Source organism: Camponotus vicinus, unplaced genomic scaffold (genome assembly GCF_025532165.1).
Source record: "Camponotus vicinus isolate PSW18456_S1 unplaced genomic scaffold, iyCamVici1.0 SCAF_1, whole genome shotgun sequence".
Lineage (NCBI taxonomy): Eukaryota > Metazoa > Arthropoda > Insecta > Hymenoptera > Formicidae > Camponotus > Camponotus vicinus.
In genome coordinates, this window is record NW_028141945.1 from 39067412 (window position 1) to 39090112 (window position 22701).

The 22701-nt window shown below is 30.4% G+C and overlaps 1 protein-coding gene and 2 long non-coding RNA genes across 8 annotated transcripts; 2 read left to right on the forward strand and 1 right to left on the reverse strand.

The window, feature by feature from the left end:
* The first annotated feature begins 4846 nt into the window (after positions 1 to 4846).
* Positions 4847 to 6146, forward strand: LOC145977559 (uncharacterized). Its single transcript, XR_014440552.1, has 4 exons — positions 4847 to 5125; positions 5458 to 5529; positions 5643 to 5714; positions 5966 to 6146. It is a non-coding gene; the product is annotated as an uncharacterized LOC145977559 (long non-coding RNA).
* Positions 6147 to 8586: 2440 nt separating this feature from the next.
* On the reverse strand, positions 8587 to 10486 carry LOC145977602 (uncharacterized). Its single transcript, XR_014440573.1, has 3 exons — positions 10386 to 10486; positions 9247 to 9333; positions 8587 to 8765 (listed from the first exon to the last, which is right to left on the reverse strand). It is a non-coding gene; the product is annotated as an uncharacterized LOC145977602 (long non-coding RNA).
* A 7801-nt stretch (positions 10487 to 18287) lies between these two features.
* LOC145966836 (pre-mRNA-splicing factor 38B) lies at positions 18288 to 22510 on the forward strand. 6 transcript variants are annotated; one of them, XM_083091216.1, is made up of 7 exons: positions 18288 to 18347; positions 18429 to 18613; positions 19198 to 19481; positions 20427 to 20590; positions 20777 to 21181; positions 21547 to 21780; positions 22186 to 22510. In XM_083091216.1, exons 2-7 carry the CDS (start codon positions 18583 to 18585, stop codon positions 22256 to 22258), a joined length of 1191 nt encoding a protein of 396 aa, XP_082947342.1. In that variant the 5' UTR covers positions 18288 to 18347; positions 18429 to 18582; the 3' UTR covers positions 22259 to 22510. The 6 variants fall into 6 exon arrangements, with proteins under 6 accessions (XP_082947342.1, XP_082947361.1, XP_082947365.1 ...); XM_083091235.1 differs by lacking the exon at positions 18288 to 18347 and having other exon boundaries at positions 18363 to 18613; positions 19198 to 19271; positions 19356 to 19481; XM_083091239.1 differs by lacking the exon at positions 18288 to 18347 and having other exon boundaries at positions 18363 to 18613; positions 19198 to 19271; positions 19356 to 19481; positions 20439 to 20590.
* The last annotated feature ends 191 nt before the right edge of the window (positions 22511 to 22701 follow it).

A 22701-nucleotide genomic window follows, 5' to 3' on the forward strand; every position in this document is an offset into this window, starting at 1 on the left:
ATGTAAACAATAGCGCGGTAGTGTTCATGTCGTACGGCCTTGGTATCATTCACACAGCGACACTCGAATAGTAAAGATATAGTAGTAAGAAATACGTATAGATTGTTAAATTAATTATTAATTAAACGATTATTGTATCATGACTTTAAATTATATTAAACTTTCGAACCCATAATTCGTATTAATATACATGTACCGTATATATATATATATATATATATATATATATATATATATATAAAATTATTCATTATTTATATATATTATTTTCAAAATAGATATATTGCTTATTATTTTTTCATTTTCTCGATAGTATATATAATTCGCACTAAAAATCACATAATGCGTGTATAAAATATTCCAGATTTTACTTTAACACATTTAAAGTATCTATAATAAAGCTTCTATAATATTTTTGTTATTAATTAATACTTTTATATAGAAATATTTTAATATTTTAGAAAATATTTTTAAAATAATATAATTATTTAAATATTTCATATATAAAAATTAACATACTCTCTTTATTTTTAATTACATTTTTTAAAAATTTATAATAAAAGAAAATATTTTTTTCTAGTTTTACATTTAAAGTATCAATATCAGAGATAAAAGATCAAACAATTGATTGCGCGTAATAATTAGTTTTACAAAATGAATTATTTTGAGTTTTATAAAGAATAGATCTATAAAGAGTATTAATTGATTATACTTGTATTTAAATTTTGACGTATTGTTTTAAAAATAGAAGTGTATGACAAGAATTAAAATTATAAATTATCGTTTTATTGTGATCTTTATAAGAATAATTATTTCTTTAACGATACTTAAAAATTAAGTGTATTTATTCGAGTGTTTTATCTCTCTCTCTGCCTCCCTCTCTCTCTCTCTTTCTCTCTCTCTCTCACACTCAACTTTCTAATCGAATGATAAAAGTCATATAGTTAAAGTTTTGTGAGATATATTAATCGTTTAATAAATAATTAATTTATACTTTAAAATATTCGTATAATTTAATTTATTCCACGCATATATACATGAATTATCAATAACACGGTGTTCGACTTTGGCAATATAAACAGTAGCGCGCTATTATTAATATGTTACGGTTTTATCATTTGCACGGTGACACTCGAGCAATAAAGTAGTAGTGCGAAACGCTTCACATATTGTCGAATTTTTTTTTCTAAACACGATTACGAGTATCGAAACATAATTTGATATAATTATTAATAATTAAAAATTAATTAATTTATGATAAACGACATGAAACTGTATATCGCAACGATAAATCTATCGAATTGCAATCATTAATTACTGCGAATAAAAATTGAAACATAGGGGATACATAAAAAGGATAAAAAAATTAATTTTGTTATAATCTTTCGATTATTGATGCTTATTATAATAATTTCCCTAACAATACTTATTAGAATTAAATAAATTTCAACCAATGCTTTAAATTTTCTTAATCGGCAATCACTTATAGAATATTTCAACGATAAATTATAATAATAACGTAGTATAAGTTGACTTTGGCGATATAAACAGTACCGCGGTAGTGTTTTTGATTTATGGTCATTCGCACAGTAACCTTGGGCAATAAAGTAGTGACGTTTCATATATTATCAAATTCTTTCTTTACATAGTCGACCCTGACGATATAAACAGTACCGCGGTAATGTTCTTGACTTACGATCATTCGCTCAGTGGCTCTTGAGCAATAAAGTAGTGACGTTTCATATATTATCAAATTCTTTCTTTACATAGTCGACCCTGGCGATATAAACAGTACCGCGGTAATGTTCTTGACTTACGATCATTCGCTCGGTGGCTCTTGAGCAGTGAAGTAGTGATGTGAGACGTTTCATATATTATCAAATTCTTTCTCTAAACACAATTACAAGTGCAATGAGGAACTTTTCGTGAATAAGTGTAAGTGCAACGAGGAATTCAAATGAGTGCAACGAGGATTAAAGTGCCACGAGGAAAGAGCGAAGGAAGCAAAAGAAAAAAGGAGGTTCTGGAAGTGGATGGATCAATAAGAGATATGATGTAAGTCATTAATATAAATTATTTATCATATTCATTATTTATTATATTGTTGCGTCATTAATATAAATTATTTATCATATTCATTATTTATTATATTGTTGCGTCCCCGCATCCCGTCCCGCTGACTGTATTCATCACCCGTTGAATTCTTTCGAAGAAGATCGTTTTCGCGCGCGTTGTCAAGATATTGTTATAAACAACGACTGTCAGAGAGTCTAAGCCTAGCTGTCAAGTTGTGCGGACGCGCGTCTATTTGTGATCCGTTTTACGATTATTCTAAATTCTTGTATGTTACTCGCGATTTATTAAAATTCTTGTGCACCTTAAATCGCGTTATTATTTACGAGTGCACGATCGTCAGCGCATGCCGATTGTGTCACCCGCGTTCGATATATATCGTTTCGCGGACGCAACAATATATAAATTATTTATCAATAGTATATATATTCAAAATATACATATTTCTCGTTTCGTTTCATTTCTTTGATAATGATTCAATAGTGATTTTAAATTGTAACATATACAGGGTGAATTTTAATGGTTGTGTCAATCTTTTTATCATGCGGGAGATTACCGATTGCAATTTTAACAAATTGATCGATACATAGATGTAAGTTAATTGGATCGACCGTATCGAAGGCCGAAATATAATGTGTACAATTAAAGCAAGTTAAAAGCTGAAATTATATAGTATGGATTTATTATTATTGTTAAAGCTACGCACTTATTATTATTATTATTATTATTATTATTATTAAATATATATATTATTATATTTATTATATTATTATATTTATTATTATTATTATTATTATTATTATTATTAAAGCTACGTATACATATATAATATATTAAAGCAGTAAGAATACATATTTAAAAATTCAGTTCAAATTTAACATTTTAACGTTTTATGTAAAACTTTATTTCAAATTCCGCATTTATTTTTATGATAAAAATTTTTAATATTGTTATACGCTAAAGGTATGTAGTATTTCTGCCTTCTTGAAATAAAATCACGCAATTGTTCCACAAGAAATACATTCTTATGAAACAATTGCGTAATTTTATTTTAAGAAGGAAGAAAATTTTTTGCTCCATATTTTTAGCATATAAAACAATAAAAATTTATCATAAAAATAAATGCGGAATTTGAAATAAAGTTTTACACAAAACGTTAAAGTGTTAAATTTGAATTGAATTTTTAAATATGTATTTCTTCCGCTTTAATATATCGAATATGTATAATAATAAATCCCTAATTTGATCACAGTAGAATAATAATAATAATAATAATAATAATAATAATAATAATAATAAATGCGTAGCTTTAATAATAATAATAAATCCACACTACATAATTTCAGCTTTTAACTTGCTTTAATTGTACACATTATATTTCGGCCTTCGATACAGTCGATTCAATTAACTGACATCTATGTATCAATCAATTTATTAAAATTGCGATCGGTAATCTCCCGTATGATAAAAAGATTGACACAACCATTAAAATTCACCCTGTATAATACATATACTTATAAAAAATATTCCATTTTATTTTAAGATAATTAAAACATTTATAAAATTGTTTATTAATTAATATTTTCAGATACTTCTTATATTTTATAAAACATTTCATATTAATATATTTATTTAAATATTTCATGTATAAAAAAATAGAAATTTTTTTATTTATCATATTTTTAAAAGTTTATATATAAAAAATATAAATTATTTTGTAATTACGCGATATATAACATTAAAATATATCTATTTAAAAGTAAAAATTAATTGCGCGCAATAATTAGTTTTAAAATCAATTATTTTGAACATTGCTTTATATAATAGATTTTCTTTTATCTTTTATATTTTTATTTATCGTTTATATTTGCGAATTTAAATTTATGTACTATATTACAAAATAAATTTCACATTATGTATTATATTATATATAAAATTATATATAATATAACCCTCCCATGGGGTACACCTTGTCGTGGTGGGAGGGCTTAGTACTTGGATGGTGCCTTGAGGTTTATCTTAAATTTTTCTATTTATGATAAATCTTAAGGTGCCTGAATGGGAAGCTAAGTACCCTTTCGCGTCGTCGGTGCCGTCAACGTGCCGCGGACGGCAAGCGCTTCGTTACCGCGTTTTCGCGTTGTAGTATTCTCGCGTCGTCGCGTTTTCGCGGAACTTTTGGACTTTTCATATAAAATCCCAATTTCATTTATTGTCACGAGTCTCTACTTCCGATGCCAACTAACTGGGATGTTTCGAGTTTGCACACGTTGCTATGCAACGTACACTCTTGCTTCGTGCTTCGTCAAGTGATTCGGCCCGAATTAGTTAGAACTCGATCGATTGCTCGGAATAGTCGTCAATGGGTCCCTTCTCTTTGCTCGTCTACAGCCACACGCACTGCGTGTGTTAACCCTGTCGAGGAGTCGAGTGGATTCCCCTAGGCACGATTTTCGCTCGGTAAAAGGGGTTGCCTCCCCATTTTCTAAATTGCTGAATGTAAGCATTTAAAAAATGTGGGTATCCTCTTCTTTTGCCGTCTACTAGCCTGGTGTAGCATATAGCAACCGCGGGAGGCATAATATGTCCGGGCGGAGCACCTGAAATCGTGCTTAGCGGGTCCAGGTTCGATACGAGATAGGATAATTGCGCGAAAAAGAGTTGGTGAACTTCATTTTCCTCTATTTCCGTCAATCGTTTCGTCTTCTTTCCGGTTTGGGCTTAGTCCTTGCTCGTTGTATCGTTGCAATCCCGACCGGTTGGCTCAAAGTTGATTCTCGTAAGTGAAATGGGATTTTCGCTCGTACCGAAACCGGGAGTGCCGTTCAAGGTATACATATTAAGTATATACATCGCGCGATCAAATAGAAAATTTTTTATCGTACCGTAATAGTGCGGACACCGTTAAGTATCGCGCGTAAAATAGCGGAAATAGCGATATAAAAATATCGCTCGTGAGTGCGGGAGTGCCGTTGAAAGTATCGCGCGTCAACAACATGAGAGGAGAAGGAGGCCTGGGAGAGGCATCAGGAACCTGTGAAGCAACTCTATGGTAAATAAATTATCGCTTATATATAATTATTTATTAATTGCGTACGCGCGATTTAAATTAAGTAATTAATTGCGTAATTTGATTTTTTATTTATATGACTTAAACAAGAGAAAAAGAGAGAAATTTTTACATAAAAACTGTAATTTAAAAGTTTCTACGTTCGAATAGCTTTTGATAGAATTATTAAATTATTACTTATTAGTAGAATTTTTTTTTTAAATTTAAAATTGTTTATCTGCTTATTATTTATGTGCGTCGGATATAAAATTAAATGCATATAATAATAATTTTTCGACCGTGACTACAATTTGAATCTTCTTTGTATGTTATAGACCAACAAAAACTATTGTGAGAGGAGGAGGAGGCCTGGGAGAGGCATCTTGCATCGGCGAAGCAACCTGATGGTGAATATTTATTATTTGTATATCAATTGTTATAAATCGTACGCAAAATTAAATGCATATAATAATAATTTTTTGACCGTGACTACAACTTGAATCTTCTTTGTATGTTACAGACCAACAAAAACTATTGTGAGAGGAGGAGGAGGCCTGGGAGAGGCATCTTGCATCGGCGAAGCAACCTGATGGTGAATATAATTCTCGTTCTTATAATTTAAAGGAATTAAAGAGAAAATTAAAGAGAAAGATTTTTATAAAAATCATATATAAAAATTTCTATTTAAAAAGTAATTTTAAAATTTATAAAATCTTTTCACGTGTTTATATCTGCTTATTATTTTACACACCGGATATGAAATTCCGCACAATAATAATTTTTTGAAATATTGATTGTATTTTGAGCTTTGTTATAAATGAATTTTATATTTGTATGTTACAGACAACGTAGCTTCGATAATGACAACTCCGCTGTGGCACATCAATGCTCCGGTAAGTGATAAAAACTTTTATTTAATTTTAAAGTAACGGATTCATACAGATTGTAGATAAATCCGTTGCCTTAAAATGGATGAGCTAGAATAGATTAAATTAAATAACTTTTAATAAATTCGTTCGAAATATATTGCATCCATTGCGAAAATATATTGCAGTATTTCAATTATAAAGAAAAAAGATAGAGAAAAGATTATTTTTGTAGATTTTACCTAATTTATTAAAAATAAAGAACACTAAAAATTGTATCAATTACATCTAATGCTAATTTATTCGCTTATAACGCGCATTTATCTTATTCACTTATCTTACTCTAATTTCTTATTAGCTCATCCATTACAACATTTGTTGTAGATATTGTTTTTAAACTTAATGTAAAGCCAAATGATTAATTAATGAAATAACTTGTAATGTGATAAATGTAATATGATAAATGTTGTACACATATTAATTTTATATTTTATTTTAAATTATACATTACTATAAAAAATTTATTAATTATATATATTATTATAATATCAATCAATTTTTATTGGTAATCTGCACAGAGACTTTTATATTATAAGAATTTCATATATTATACCAGGCTGCTAACAGCTGAAGCCAGGATAACAATTTACATTTGGGCAGGACATACATATACAGATTAGATTAATATACATATTATGTCGTACTTCAATTTTTGCCGGCATTTATTAAAATAAATATAAACTTCTATAAGATAGTGATTAAAATGAACATAAGTAGTTACAAAATATTAAAATATAGTATTTAAATAAATATAAGCAATAACCAGCAATTATTAAAATGAATATACAAGCGATACTCATATAAATTACAATTGCATCTTTCGAAAGCGATAGTTATGATATGTTAAATTTTGTGATACCCGGTATAAATTCTGTCCAGTTATAAATGGTTGCTTTTGTTTTACATTTTATCATATGAGATATGGCCGTGTTAGCAGTCTAATATAATATAGAGAAATTTGTAATTTGGCTTTATTTCAGTTTAAAAAATTAAATTAAATTTATTTTTAAAAATGCTTTAAAAATGAAAATATTTAAATTATTAATTTAAATTATTAAAATTATTTTCAGGAATACTACAAGAAATTGCAAAATTATAAATGTTTAAGAAGATTGTAAATTATGTAAATTCATTCTTATGTAAATTACACGAAAAATTATCGAAAGTATACGTATAAATATTATATAATAGTAATTCATTAAATTAACATATTTATTTCTATAGTATATATTTTTTAAATATTCATAAAAGAGTAACAGTTTATATTTTCATATCAGAGTCATTAATAAATTCGGAAAATTTTTATATAAAATGTAAAAATTCGATGCTAAATTAATGATTAAATATAAGCGTTATAAAATTCGACAGACGCATTTGTTATAAATCGCGAGTCAATTATTATAAATTTAATGATATGCTTTCCGTTAGATTTATCTGTTTATGAATTCCATATCGCGCGGAGCTGAATATTCTTAAAATAAATTATTAAATTATGATTGCGAAAATACCGTGTTCTTTCCGTGTTCTTTCCGCGTCTTTTCCGCATTCTTTTCGCGTTCTTTCTGGGATCTTTTCGCGTTCTTTTCGCGTCCTTATAAAAGATTACCGTTTTAACAAAAGAATTTTATCGCTGTCCCTCTCGTCAGATAATATTCCTAAATATTGCTAATTAAATATAAAGAATTATCGAATAAGAGTGTGAAGATTCGATGTGATAAGTCAACGATTAGATATTAGCTTCACAAAATTTAACGATCACCTTCGCTATTATAGGATCGTGAGTTAATTATTATGAATTTAATAATTTGCTTTTCAGTTATATTTGTATTTACGAATTCCGTATCGGAAAATATTCATAAATAAATTAATAAATTACGGTTGCGAAAAACACCGTGTTTTTCCCACGTTTTTTTTCGCGTTCTTCTTAAACGAGATTGTCGTTTTAATAAAAGAATTACATTGCGTCATCGACTTTCCATCGTCGGTGCCGTCGACATGTCGCGGACGGCGGCATTACCGCGTTTCCCCGTTGTAGTATTCTCGCGTCGTCGCGTTTTCGCGCTTCCGCGTTGGACTTTTCGTATAAAAATCCCAATTTCCTTATATTGTCACGAGTATCTACTTCCGATTCCAACTAACTGGGATGTTTCGAGTTTGCACACGTTGCTATGCAACGTACACTCTTGCTTCGTGCTTCGTCGAGTGATTCGGCCCGAATTAGTTAGAACTCGATCGATTGCTCGGAATGGTCGTCAATGGGTCCCTTCTCTTTGCTCGTCTACAGCCATACGCATTGCGTGTGTTAACCCTGTCGAGGAGTCGAGTGGATTCCCCTAGGCACGATTTTCGCTCGGTAAAAGGGGTTGCCTCCCCATTTTCTAAATTGCTGAATGTAAGCATTTAAAAAATGTGGGTATCCTCTTCTTTTGCCGTCTACTAGCCTGGTGTAGCATATAGCAACCGCGGGAGGCATAATATGTCCGGGCGGAGCACCTGAAATCGTGCTTAGCGGGTCCAGGTCGATACGAGATAGGATAATTGCGCGAAAAAGAGTTGGTGAACTTCATTTTCCTCTATTTCCGTCAATCGTTTCGTCTTCTTTCCGGTTTGGGCTTAGTCCTTGCTCGTTGTATCGTTGCAATCCCGACCGGTTGGCTCGAAGTTGATTCTCATAAGTGAAATGGGATTTTTGCTCGTACCGAAACCGGGAGAGCCGTCTAATGTATAGGTATACATATTAAGTATATACATCGCGCGATCAAATATAAAATTTTTAATATAAGTTCTTATACAAAATTATCGTTTTAACAAAAGATTTTTATCGCTGTCCCTCTCGTCAGATAATGTTCCTAAATATTGCTAATTAAATATAAAGAATTATCGAATAAGAGTGTGAAGATTCGATGTGATAAGTCAACGATTAAATATTAGCTTCACAAAATTTAAAGATCACTTTCGATATTATAGAATCGCGAGTTAATTATTATGAATTTAATAATTTGTTTTTTCAGTTATATTTATACTTACGAATTTCGTATCGGAAAATATTCATAAATAAATTAATAAATTACGGTTGCGAAATCACCGTGTTTTTTCCGCGTTCTTTTCGCATTCTTAGACGAGATTGTCGTTTTAATAAAAGAGTTATCGTTGTTTCTTCCGTTAAATAAACGTTAATAAAAATTGCGTGGCACGTACCGCCGAAAAGTCGAAACGATTTTCATCATGGAGAATTATTTCTCACCGGTTCTTGTGAGATCCATTCGCGACGTCTAGTTCGGTGGCCTGTTAAAAATTGGGAATTTTTATTGTAAGATTGGAACTAATCCCAGGTTTTCCTGACAATTTCCGAAAGCAATGATTTCGGTAGTAATTCAATGACGATACGCTTCTTTAACGTCGAATTAATTTAAATAATATATATTTAGATGAGAGAAATGTATCTTTTCTTTTCTTCGTTAAAAAATGTTCTTCATTATTAGGATTGGTATCATTATTGTCTATATAACGCCAGAAAGATTTAATAGTAGATTAAATATGGATATAGCGTTGTGTATAAATTTTAATTTTTTAAATAATTTCATAATTTAATTAATTTTTATTAATTTTTATGATAAAAATGATTACGAACAAATATATTTTATTAATTATTAATTAATTTGAAAAAATTATTTAAAATACATGCACAAATTAACGTATCCAAAATATTTTTATAATTTTTGTTAATATAATATATTATATATGTATATATACGCGAAATTATGCATGAATGTTACATAAAATGTGCGAATACTTAAAAATTTAGAGACGAATCGAATGGGTACCCCTATATCAGTAAGATATTGATTAAAAGAAAAAAAATTATTAATTTAAACGTTACAAGAATAAGAATCTAGATAATTAATCTAGAATTAATTATATATTTAAAATTATTTCATTTATTTTATTTTGAACACTATTCGAATTGAAATTTTTTAAATCTTGCTGTTATTGGGTTCGATTCGTCTCGCGCGCGACGGTACCCCAAATTATGTGTTCGCACATTTAACATAAACTCCAATAATGCATGTATTTTATTATTTATAAATATAATTGTTCGTAATCACATTTCAATAACAAAGGTTATATCCATTTAATTTTCAATAAAGAAATATATTTCTTAGTAATGGAAGAACATGTTTTCTGACGTGAATATCAATTTCGCGAATTGAAAATAATGACGAGGGATAATTGTCTTTGATTTAATACTGAAATCATTGCTATCGGGAATAGTCCGAAAGATCCAGGATTCGTTCCCTCCTACAGTGAAATTCCCGACGTTCAATGGATCACTTAACTTTTCTTCGCAGATTGATCTTGCGAAATCTGATGTAGAAACAAGATGTTAATCGTTCTCCATTTTTAAGATCGCTCCTCTTTTTATCGGATATTACCAGTATGTCACTCGCATATCTGCAATTGAATATTTTGAATATTATCGATTTATTTATTCGTCGCGGTTTATCGCGAATTTTAAATCGCGATTTATCTTATAAAAATTTGCAAGTAAATCGGTCGGTGAATTGTATATTCACAAATATTACAGACCTCAAATAATTGTTGAAATATTTTTGATTTTTTATACTTACGTGATAATAATTATATCGCGCTCGTGTCTATTGAGAGCTTCGATCATTATATTTATTCGTCGCGTTTTCTCGGGAATTTTAAATCGCGATTTATCTTATAATTTAATCGTTGACTTATACGTCGAAACTTTGTCTATCTTTCCGCGTCTTTGAATATTGTCTTTTATAGTCTTCGCTAGTAGTGCAAATATTTTTTTTTAATATTTAAGAAGATGACCGATAATTTTATTAATGATTAATCGCGATTATTTAAATCATTATATAAATCTTATTAAACTCTACTAATACATCGATAGTTAGAGATATAGTTAGATAGTTAAATTATTAGTGAGGGATTTTGATAAAATTATTCGTTCCGTTATTCTCTATTAAACGTGGCAAACAACGCGATTTTTTAATTATATGTTAATTATATTCAAAATTGTAAAGTCTTAAGATTCATTTTATTTTGTTTAACTAATCATGCGCGAGATGTATGTATTTTCAATATGTATTTTTCAATCGCGATATTTCTATAAAATAGCGTATTAATCGCAAATAAATTCGCAAATATTACAGACCTTAAATATCTGTCGAAATATCTTTGCACTGGTGCGTGATAGTAATTATATCGCGCGTGTCTATTAGGTGCTCCGATTATATTATTAAAATTGTACATATCGCAATCAAATATTCCGAATATTGTCGATTTATTTATTTGTCGCGTCTTCTCGCGAATTGTAAATCGCGATTTATCTTATAACTTAATATTATCTTATAATTTAATCGTTGACTTATACGTCGAAACTTTGTCTACCTTTCCACGTCTTTGAATATTGTCTTTTATAGTCTGCGCTAATAGTGCAAATATTTTTTTTACTATTTAAGAAGATGATCGATAATTTTATTAATGATTAAAATCGCGATTATTTAAATCATTATATAAATCTTATTAAACTCTACTAATACATCGATAGTTAGAGATATAGTTAGATAGTTAAATTATTAGAGAGAGACTTTGATAAAATTATTCGTTCCGTTATTCTCTATTAAACCCGTTATTCTCTATTAATTATATCACGCGTGTCTATTAGGGGCTCCGATTATATTATAAAAATTATACATATCGCAATCAAATATTCCGAATATTGTCGATTTATTTATTTGTCGCGTCTTCTCGCGAATTATAAATCACGATTTATCTTCTAAAAATTTGTAATAAATTCTATATTCGCAAATATTATAAATCTCAAATGTCTCGAAATATCTTCGCATTTGTTTGATAATAATTATGTCGCACGCTGTCTATTAGCGGTTTCGATTATCATATTACAAAAATTATGCATATCGTAATCAACTATTAATTTATTCGTTATTTATTTATTCGTTATCGCTCTCTCGCGAATTTTAAATCGTTATTTATCTTGTACTTTAATCATTGATTTACATCGAAGCTTAATCTATCTTTTCGCGTTTTGAATATTAATAATCTACATAAAATGCGCCAGTAATGCAAATACTTTCTTCTACAATCGAAAAAACTATCAATAATTTTATTAATGACCCTTTTGATCACGATTATTTATGTTTAAGCGTTATTTATATAAAACTAATTTGTATTCTTAAATTCTATTATTGTATGTCGATTATTAATAATAAATATCGCGTAATTCATCATCGCTAATCAGCCTTGTTTGGACTATGTAGAAATTTTTAATAAATTTTATATTATACGTATATTTTGGATACTTTTGTAATTCTTTGTAATAATTTAAAATTATTCTTCAAAAATTAAATTGAATTTCTTTTTAAAAATGTTTTAAAAATTAAATTAAATTATCAAAATTATTTTCAAGAAGATTAAACAAATTGCATAATTATAAATGTTCAAGATATATTTTAGCATGTTATATTTGATTTTAAAAATTAAAAGTATATCATATAAATGTGTAAATTAACACATTACGGTCCGGGCTGTTTGCGCGAAAACTTTTGCGTGTAGCCGGCATATTTTAAGGTAAACCCTATTTATATGTCTCCGGCATTTTACGAGCAGTCAAGAAAAAAACATATTTTTTATGTCTCCGGACGGTAATGTGTTAATATATAGCTATAATATTAAGTCCAAATGTTAATGCTATCAATATCAAATTATTTATGTTATTAAACATTTGAATAAATCGAGTACATTTATTTGATATTGATAACATCATAAATTATATTTTGTAAATCGTACTTTGTAATTAAAAAATTGTATTTTGCAAATTGTAAATAGTTATAATTGTATATTAATTATAATCTAATATTGATATTTTTAATTATTGACATAGTTGTGTATAAAATACAATTATAACTATAATTATGTTACATGAAATTGTATTTACGATTGTAAATTACGTGAATACATTCTTATGTAAATTACACGAAAAATTATCGAAAGTATACGTATAATGATTATACGTATATATTATATGTATATATATGATTATACGTAAGTATACGTATAGTATTAATTCGTTAAATTAACATATTTGTTTCTATAGAATATATTTTTGAAATATTCGTAAAAGAATAACTGTTTATATTTTCATATCAAAGAGTCATTAATAAATTCGGAAAATTTTTATATAAAATGTAGAATCGCGAGTCAATTATTATAAATTTAATGATATGCTTTCCGTTAGATTTATCTATTTATGAATTCCATATCGCGCGGAACTGAATATTCTTAAAATAAATTTTTAAATTATGATTGCGAAAATACCGTGTTCTTTCCGCGTTCTCTTCGGGTCACCTTCGCTATTATAGGATCGCGAGTTAATTATTATGAATTTAATAATTTGCTTTTCAGTTATATTTGTATTTACGAATTCCGTATCGGAAAATATTCATAAATAAATTAATAAATTACGGTTGCGAAAAACACCGTGTTTTTCCCACGTTTTTTTTCGCGTTCTTCTTAGACGAGATTGTCGTTTTAATAAAAGAATTACATTGCGTCATCGACTTTCCATCGTCGGTGCCGTCGACATGTCGCGGACGGCGGCATTACCGCGTTTCCCCGTTGTAGTATTCTCGCGTCGTCGCGTTTTCGCGCTTCCGCGTTGGACTTTTCGTATAAAAATCCCAATTTCCTTATATTGTCACGAGTCTCTACTTCCGATGCCAACTAACTGGGATGTTTCGAGTTTGCACACGTTGCTATGCAACGTACACTCTTGCTTCGTGCTTCGTCGAGTGATTCGGCCCGAATTAGTTAGAACTCGATCGATTGCTCGGAATGGTCGTCAATGGGTCCCTTCTCTTTGCTCGTCTACAGCCACACGCACTGCGTGTGTTAACCCTGTCGAGGAGTCGAGTGGATTCCCCTAGGCACGATTTTCGCTCGGTAAAAGGGGTTGCCTCCCCATTTTCTAAATTGCTGAATGTAAGCATTCAAAAAATGTGGGTATCCTCTTCTTTTGCCGTCTACTAGCCTGGTGTAGCATATAGCAACCGCGGGAGGCATAATATGTCCGGGCGGAGCACCTGAAATCGTGCTTAGCGGGTCCAGGTTCGATACGAGATAGGATAATTGCGCGAAAAAGAGTTGGTGAACTTCATTTTCCTCTATTTCCGTCAATCGTTTCGTCTTCTTTCCGGTTTGGGCTTAGTCCTTGCTCGTTGTATCGTTGCAATCCCGACCGGTTGGCTCGAAGTTGATTCTCATAAGTGAAATGGGATTTTTGCTCGTACCGAAACCGGGAGAGCCGTCTAATGTATAGGTATACATATTAAGTATATACATCGCGCGATCAAATATAAAATTTTTAATATAAGTTCTTATACAAAATTATCGTTTTAACAAAAGATTTTTATCGCTGTCCCTCTCGTCAGATAATATTCCTAAATATTGCTAATTAAATATAAAGAATTATCGAATAAGAGTGTGAAGATTCGATGTGATAAGTCAACGATTAAATATTAGTTTCACAAAATTTAACGATCACTTTCGATATTATAGAATCGCGAGTTAATTATTATGAATTTAATAATTTGTTTTTTCAGTTATATTTATACTTACGAATTTCGTGTCGGAAAATATTCATAAATAAATTAATAAATTACGGTTGCGAAATCACCGTGTTTTTCCCGCGTTCTTTTCGCATTCTTAGACGAGATTGTCGTTTTAATAAAAGAGTTATCGTTGTTTCTTCCGTTAAATAAACGTTAATAAAAATTGCGTGGCTCGTACCGCCGAAAAGTCGAAACGATTTTCATCATGGAGAATTATTTCTCACCGGTTCTTGTAAGATCCATTCGCGACGTCTAGTTCGGTGGCCTGTTAAAAATTGGGAATTTTTATTGTAAGATTGGAACTAATCCCAGGTTTTCCTGGCAATTTCCGAAAGCAATGATTTCGGTAGTAATTCAACGACGATACGCTTCTTTAACGTCGAATTAATTTAAATAATATATATTTAGATGAGAGAAATGTATCTTTTCTTTTCTTCGTTAAAAAAGTTCTTCATTATTAGGATTGGTATCATTATTGTCTATATAACGCCAGAAAGATTTAATAGTAGATTAAATATGGATATAGCGTTGTGTATAAATTTTAATTTTTTAAATAATTTCATAATTTAATTAATTTTTATTAATTTTTATGATAAAAATGATTACGAACAAATATATTTTATTAATTATTAATTAATTTGATAAAATTATTTAAAATATATGCAACAATTAACGTATTTAAAATACATGCACAAATTAACGTATCCAAAATATTTTTATAATTTTTGTTAATATAATATATTATATATATATATATATATATATATACGCGAAATTATATATACATGAATGTTACATAAAATGTGCGAATACTTAAAAATTTAGAGACGAATCGAATGGGTACCCCTATATCAGTAAGATATTGATTAAAAGAAAAAAAATTATTAATTTAAACGTTACAAGAATAAGAATCTAGATAATCTATCTAGAATTAATTATATATTTAAAATTATTTCATTTATTTTATTTTGAACACTGTTCGAATTGAAATTTTTTAAATCTTGCTGTTATCGGGTTCGATTCGTCTCGCGCGCGACGGTACCCCAAATTATGTGTTCGCACATTTAACATAAACTCCAATAATGCATGTATTTTATTATTTATAAATATAATCGTTCGTAATCACATTTCAATGACAAAGGTTATATCCATTTAATTTTCAATAAAGAAATATATTTCTTAGTAATGGAAGAACATGTTTTCTGACGTGAATATCAATTTCAGGAATTGAAAATAATGACGAGGGATAATTGTCTTTGATTTAATACTGAAATCATTGCTATCGGGAATAGTCCGGAAGATCCAGGATTCGTTCCCTCCTACGATGGAATTCCCGAGGTTCAACGGATCACTTAACTTTTCTTCGCAGATTGATCTTGCAAAATCTGATGTAGAAACAAGATGTTAATCGTTCTCCATTTTTAAGATCGCTCCTCTTTTTATCGGATTACCGGTATGTCACTCGCGTATCTGCAATTGAATATTTTGAATATTATCGATTTATTTATCATCGCGTTTTATCGCGAATTTTAAATTGCGATATATCTTATAAGAATTCGCAGTAATTCGGTCACTGAATTGCATATTCACAAACATTACAGACCTCAAATGATTGTTGAAATAATTTCGATTTTCTATATTTACGTGATAATAATTATATCGCGCACGTGTCTATTGAGAGCTTCGATTATTATATTATAAAAATTATACGTATCGCGATCAAATATTCCGCATATTATCGACTTATTTATTCGTCGTTTTCTCGTGAATTTTAAATCGCGATTTATCTTATAATTTAATCGTTGACTTATACATTGAAGCTTTGTTTATCTTTCCACGTCTTTGAATATTGTTTTTAATAGTTCGTGCAAAATGCTGGTAGTGCAAATATTTTCTTCTATTATATAATTTAAAAGACGATCGATAACTATATTAATGAAAATCATTCGTTCCGTTATTTTCTATTAAACATGGCCACAACGCAATTTTTAATTATATTTTAAAGCTTATAGAGCTCATTTCTTCTTATTCAGCTAATCATGCGCGAAATAGGATATGTATTTTATTCTCAATCGTGAAATTCGTATAAAGTCGCGTATATGTTAATCGCAAATACATCGGACAGTGAATTTTATGTTCATAAACAATACGGATCACAAATGTTTGTTAAAATATCTTCGTCTATCAACATTTGTGTGACAATAATTATATCGCACGCGTGTCTATTGATTCGATTATTATATTATAAAAGTTATGCGTATCTCGTAATTGAATATTCGATTATTGTCGATTTATTTATTCGTCGCGTTTTTTCGCGAATTTTAAATCGCAATTTATTTTGTAATTTAATCTTTGATTTACATCAAAGCTTTGTTCTATCTTTACACGTTTTAAATATTTCTTTTCATGGTCTACGCAAAATGCGTCAATAATGCAAATACTTTGTTCTACAATCGAAGAAATGATCAATAATTTTATTAATGACTCTTTTGATCTTGATTATTTACGTTTATACGTTATTTATATAGAACTAATTAAATTCTATTATTCTATGTCGATTATTAATAATAAATATCGCGTAATTAATCATCACTAATCAGTCTTCTCTGGTTTATGTAAAAATTTTTAGTAAATTTTATATTATACGTATATTTTGGACACTTTCGTGTAATAAATTTTATTTTGTATTAAGTTTAAAATTATAGTTTATATTAAATTTGTATTATATTTTGTAATACATATTTCTAATGCATTGTATTTTATATATTCTGCATTAAATTTTGTAATATACATATTTGTAATGTAATTATTTTTATATTACATAATTTAATAATTTGTAATGTGTTTTTTATGTAATTGCAAATTAATTATAATTTACGTTGTATATATTATAATTATGTAATATATATTTTTTATATGTATTATATTCTCTGTTTAAAAACTCTATTAAGAAAAATAAAAAAATAAAAAAAATTTTTCCTCCTCAATTTTTCCTCCCCATATCTCCACCTTAAGGAAGGCATTTGCCAGGTGAGGTTTCAGTACTCTCATGAACCTGAGAGCTATGCCGGCGGTAACATACGCCGATTCATATAGTCTATTCTTATATTTAAATTCATTTGGACAACGTATGGGCGCACATACATACACATATAGGTAAGTAATTTACAAAAATTAGTAATTTAATTTTTTAATTAGTAATTTATAAAAATTATTTTTATAAAAATTATTATTTATCATATTTTTATATTATTTTCAAAATAATGATTGTTATACTCTGGTGTTACCGGCATTTCGTGCACATAGCACGGAACAAAACCAGAAATTGTGCATATTATATATTACCCTCTGAGAACATTCATGGACATTGGCTTTGTAGTTCATGTCCACGTTTTCAAAGTCCATAGAGGGAGTATCGCTTTCAGGGATCACCTAAAAACAGGCCATGACATCTCTCAGTTTTCTTTCTGGTAACATTTTCCGATTGACCAATCGGAACAAAGAGCTCTGCTCCTTTCCTGATTGGTCAATCGCATGATATCCACTCCAACGAGTGGATTTTTGAACGCACTTCTTTATTGCCAAAGGTCAGATGTGTGTCTTGTATCTACGCTCATCTACGGTGAACGTAACAAAGTATATACATCAATATATATTTATATATACGTTATACGTGTACACATCGCGATTTCAATTTCTCTGTTTTTTTTTGTTCAGCGCAACAATTAGCGTCAGTCTGGCGATTCTCAAGTAGGTTGCGTCACATCGAGGATCTTCCTCGAGAGTTCCGAAACGGAACGGGTTCGCTAATCGTTATCATCACGACCGATGCGGAGACTCGACACGAGTCTCGTCGACGGATCGCTCCAAGATGCAGATGCAGGAAGCCGAAGGTGCCGACGGTGAGTAAACGCACGTTTCTCCTCCTCGGAAGCACTCGTTTTCAATCACATCCAATTTCCTTTTCTCCACGATCTTTGTCCCTTTGATGGCTTAACCTTGCTTCGCGTACCTTCTTCGATCTTTTTACTAAGGTCTATATTCTGAATCCTCTTTTATCGATGAAAGTGCCTCTAAAAGTGGCTTATAGCCAATCAGAAGGCTTATAAGCCACTTTTAGAGGCACTTTTATCGATAAAAAAGGATTCAGAATATGGACCAATGTCATTCCAAAGTTAATCCTAAGACTTATTTAATTTATCAGCAATCTTTCATTTTTTTTCATTTTTTTTCGGTGAATTTGAAAGGAATCGGTGTGTTTGAAAGGAACGCAAGGAATATTTAGAGATGCAAAAAAGTACGCGTGCATTTTTTAAATCTTCCTCACAGCTTTTTCACATGTTTTTTCATAAATTTTTGACTTTTATTTACATTTATTTGTTTAGATGTAATAAGTAAATGTATACACAGCATGTTAGTATTCGATGAATAAAAGTATCGATAATTGTAATTTGCTATAAGATGCATTGATATTTTTTTATTTTAGGTTCACCATGGAATAATTCCAGTGGCTGTGACGAAGACCGTAGACCAGTCCAAAAGGAGGGTAAAAAATCAAACGTACTACCATTATGGGGCAATGAAAGGACTATGAATTTGAATCCTTTGATTCTCACCAATATACAATCGTCGCACTATTTCAAGGTGAATCTGTATGAGCTCAAGACTTACCACGAAGTGATTGATGAGATTTACTACAAGGTTTCCCATCTAGAACCATGGGAAAAGGGCAGCAGGAAAACTGCAGGCCAGACCGGCATGTGTGGAGGCGTGAGTATGTTTTCTCAGGAGAAATGTCAACCTTTTTTTTTCTTTTGATTCTTTTTTTCTCTTTTTTTTAATTATTAATGCCTTTGTTAAAAATCTAAGACTAAGAGAGAGAAAAAGAGAGATAGAGAGAGAAAGAGAGAGAGAGACAAAGTCATCGCACGTCGATGTACTTGCTTGTACACAGATAATTGATTGTAGTGCACTAGTTAGTAACTTATGGGCGAATTGTCAGATGAGTGATGAAATATTCGATGCTGAAAGACATATTCAACATTCAGATCAATAATCGATTAATTGTTGATTTGGATGTAACAGTGTATTCGATGCAGAGAGAGATATTGATGTTGTTATTACAAGATGATTTTCGAGCATAATAGATCTCGTCTTTGCCCTTGTTTCCTTTTTCACTTAATATTTTAAATGTTCCTATGTTAATGAACATATAAATGCTTAGAAAAAAATTGGATCTCTGTCAATTTGTAAAGTAGAAAATTTGGATTTTAAATTTGTAAAAAAAATATAAACATAATGGACAAATTTACATATTCATATTGAATTATGATCATACTGCAATAAATGCAATGACATAATGTTAAGCAGAGACCGAGTTCTAACATTTGTTCCAGATTGAACTGCAAAATAGTAAGAAAAAAATCATCTAATTAATATCGCTGAACTTACATATAAGACGAGGGCTTATAACATGAAAATTTTAAGCCAATAACGTAAATAACTTTTTTGTAATAAAATCATATGTTCGTGCGATGGTAATATTACCAATGTTGGTTTATTCGTGACTTTTAAACCCTTTTGGTACTATTACCATCATTATATATTGCGCAAAGTGTTAACCGCACCACTTATTGCAGAATAGCATGTATTTGGTCCATATGTTGTACGGTAACACGAATGTGACTTAACTGACTGAGGGGGGTGTAAATTTAGCGGTTCATGCAGGTACGAGGCGTGGGAGCTGGCGGGATTGTCTCCACGGCTTACTGTCTACTGTATAAACTCTTTACGCTGAGGCTGACGAGAAAGCAGCTGAACGGGCTCATTAATCATCCGGATTCACCCTACATTCGCGCCTTGGGATTTATGTATATTAGGTAATTTGATTTTAATTCAATATGTATCACAATGAATTTTACATGATGTTTCTTAAAATTACTTCTGCTTAAAATTTTTAGTGAAAATATAATCTAGACAGTTCTTTAGACAGATATTTTATCGTCCAAATTTTTCAAGCCGTAAGTTGACCATGATTACAGTCATATAAACAATTTCAATTACAGATATACGCAACCACCAGCAGACTTGTTTAGCTGGTACAGTGATTATCTGGAGGATGAAGAGGAACTAGATGTAAAGGCGGGCGGTGGACAAACGATGAAGATGGGAGACATCCTCAAGCAGTTTTTAACGAAACTCGAGTGGTTCTCTACGTTGTTTCCGCGGATTCCAGTACCAATCCAAAAGGATCTGGAGCTGCGACTTGCCGAGCGGTTTCCGCAGCAGCAGGTGAACGCGCGCAATGCTAAACCACCGATCACCCTCAACAGCCATGGCAAGTACGGCAATAAAGACAGCCGTAATAAGGACAATGGCAATCTGATGTCACGCAACCAACAGGCTCGACACATTCCCGAAAACGAGACTCAATGGGGTGAGGCGGAACGTATGAGTCACTGGCGTGCCAGGTGCGTCCACGTGGTATGAGTACAACGATCACGTTATTTATTAATTTTCTTTACTTGAGTATTGTGTATATGATTATAACATTGATTTTATTTCGATATTCGTCAGGAAATCAAGTCGAGGCGAGAGTCTAGACGCGAGGAAAAACTCTTAGGAAATTGTTATCCTTACATACATACATACATACATATATATATACATATACATATATATATATATATATATATATATATATATATATATATATATATATATATGTTTACTATTGATATTTAAATGCCAATGAGAAAATAAACCCCCACAATAGATTGTATTTGCAGTCAGGGCAACCAATGTCATACTTCCGTTTGAACGTATTTCTTTGCAGATCCGATGAGGATCGCAAGGACAAGAATAGGGAACGCGACCGGGAGCGAGAGAGATTGCGAGAACGCGATAGAGAGAGAGTCCGTGAAAGAGATCGCGAGAGGGACAGACACGGCAGAAGATCCGATAGTCGTGACAGAAATAGAAGACAGAGAGACTACAGAAGTCGCAGTAGAGATAAGTACAGAGATCGGAGTAAGGACCGTCATCGCGACAAAGATCGACATCGGGATAGGTAAGTACAGAAGAATACAGAATTTTAAAGAGAAGATTATCGTTACAGTTGCTTTAGAATACTGTTTTGCTGTGCTCTAAAAAAAATTGATGCTAAAGATTTATCAGAAATGTTAATTAATAATCAAATCAATATTGTTTTAAATTTCTTGCATTTAAAATCCCTTCTTTACTGTTCATATTATTAATTATCGAGCGGTGAGACACCAAGAAGCTAATTTTATGAAAAAGAAAATGTATGCAACATTTTTCATTTCTAACATCTCTCGTAATATTAAAGTAAGAAAACAAGTTAAAGCTTTTTATATTAGATGTTTTTCGTGTTTAAATTCTTTACATTCCAATTTGTGTTTTGCATTTCAATAAGATTGTTGCAGGTTCTAAAAACTGATTATTTTAATTCTAGGAGAGGCTCGCCATATGATTATGCCACAGAATTGGCACGTGAGCGCGAAAGGCAACGAAGGGAAAGAGAATGAGAGGCAAGAGAGATTTTCTTTCTCTCTCTTTCTGCATATACCGTGTACATATTTATTTATATGAATGGGGATTAAGAAAAAGTGACGGCAAACTTTCATACCGAGCCATCCATACTAGCACGCATGTCTACCGTGTGCGCACTTACAGAGGGATGCATTCTGAAGCAGGATATACTAGCCTAAGTTAAACTCGTCTATATTCACACATATGTAGTTTACATGTTTTTATAAAATAAACTCGTCACACCATCATTGCTGCTTTTTATCATATATTTTATGGTATTTTGATGTTGTTGTCTGGGAAGACTTCAAAGAGTGAATTTATTTCCAATTTTTTTCACATAAAAATATTAAATTGTCCCATGTATAATAAATTGATGTACTGCGTATATGATGATTGAAAAATAATTTCTGACAATTTTGTAATCTCATTGTAATTCTGA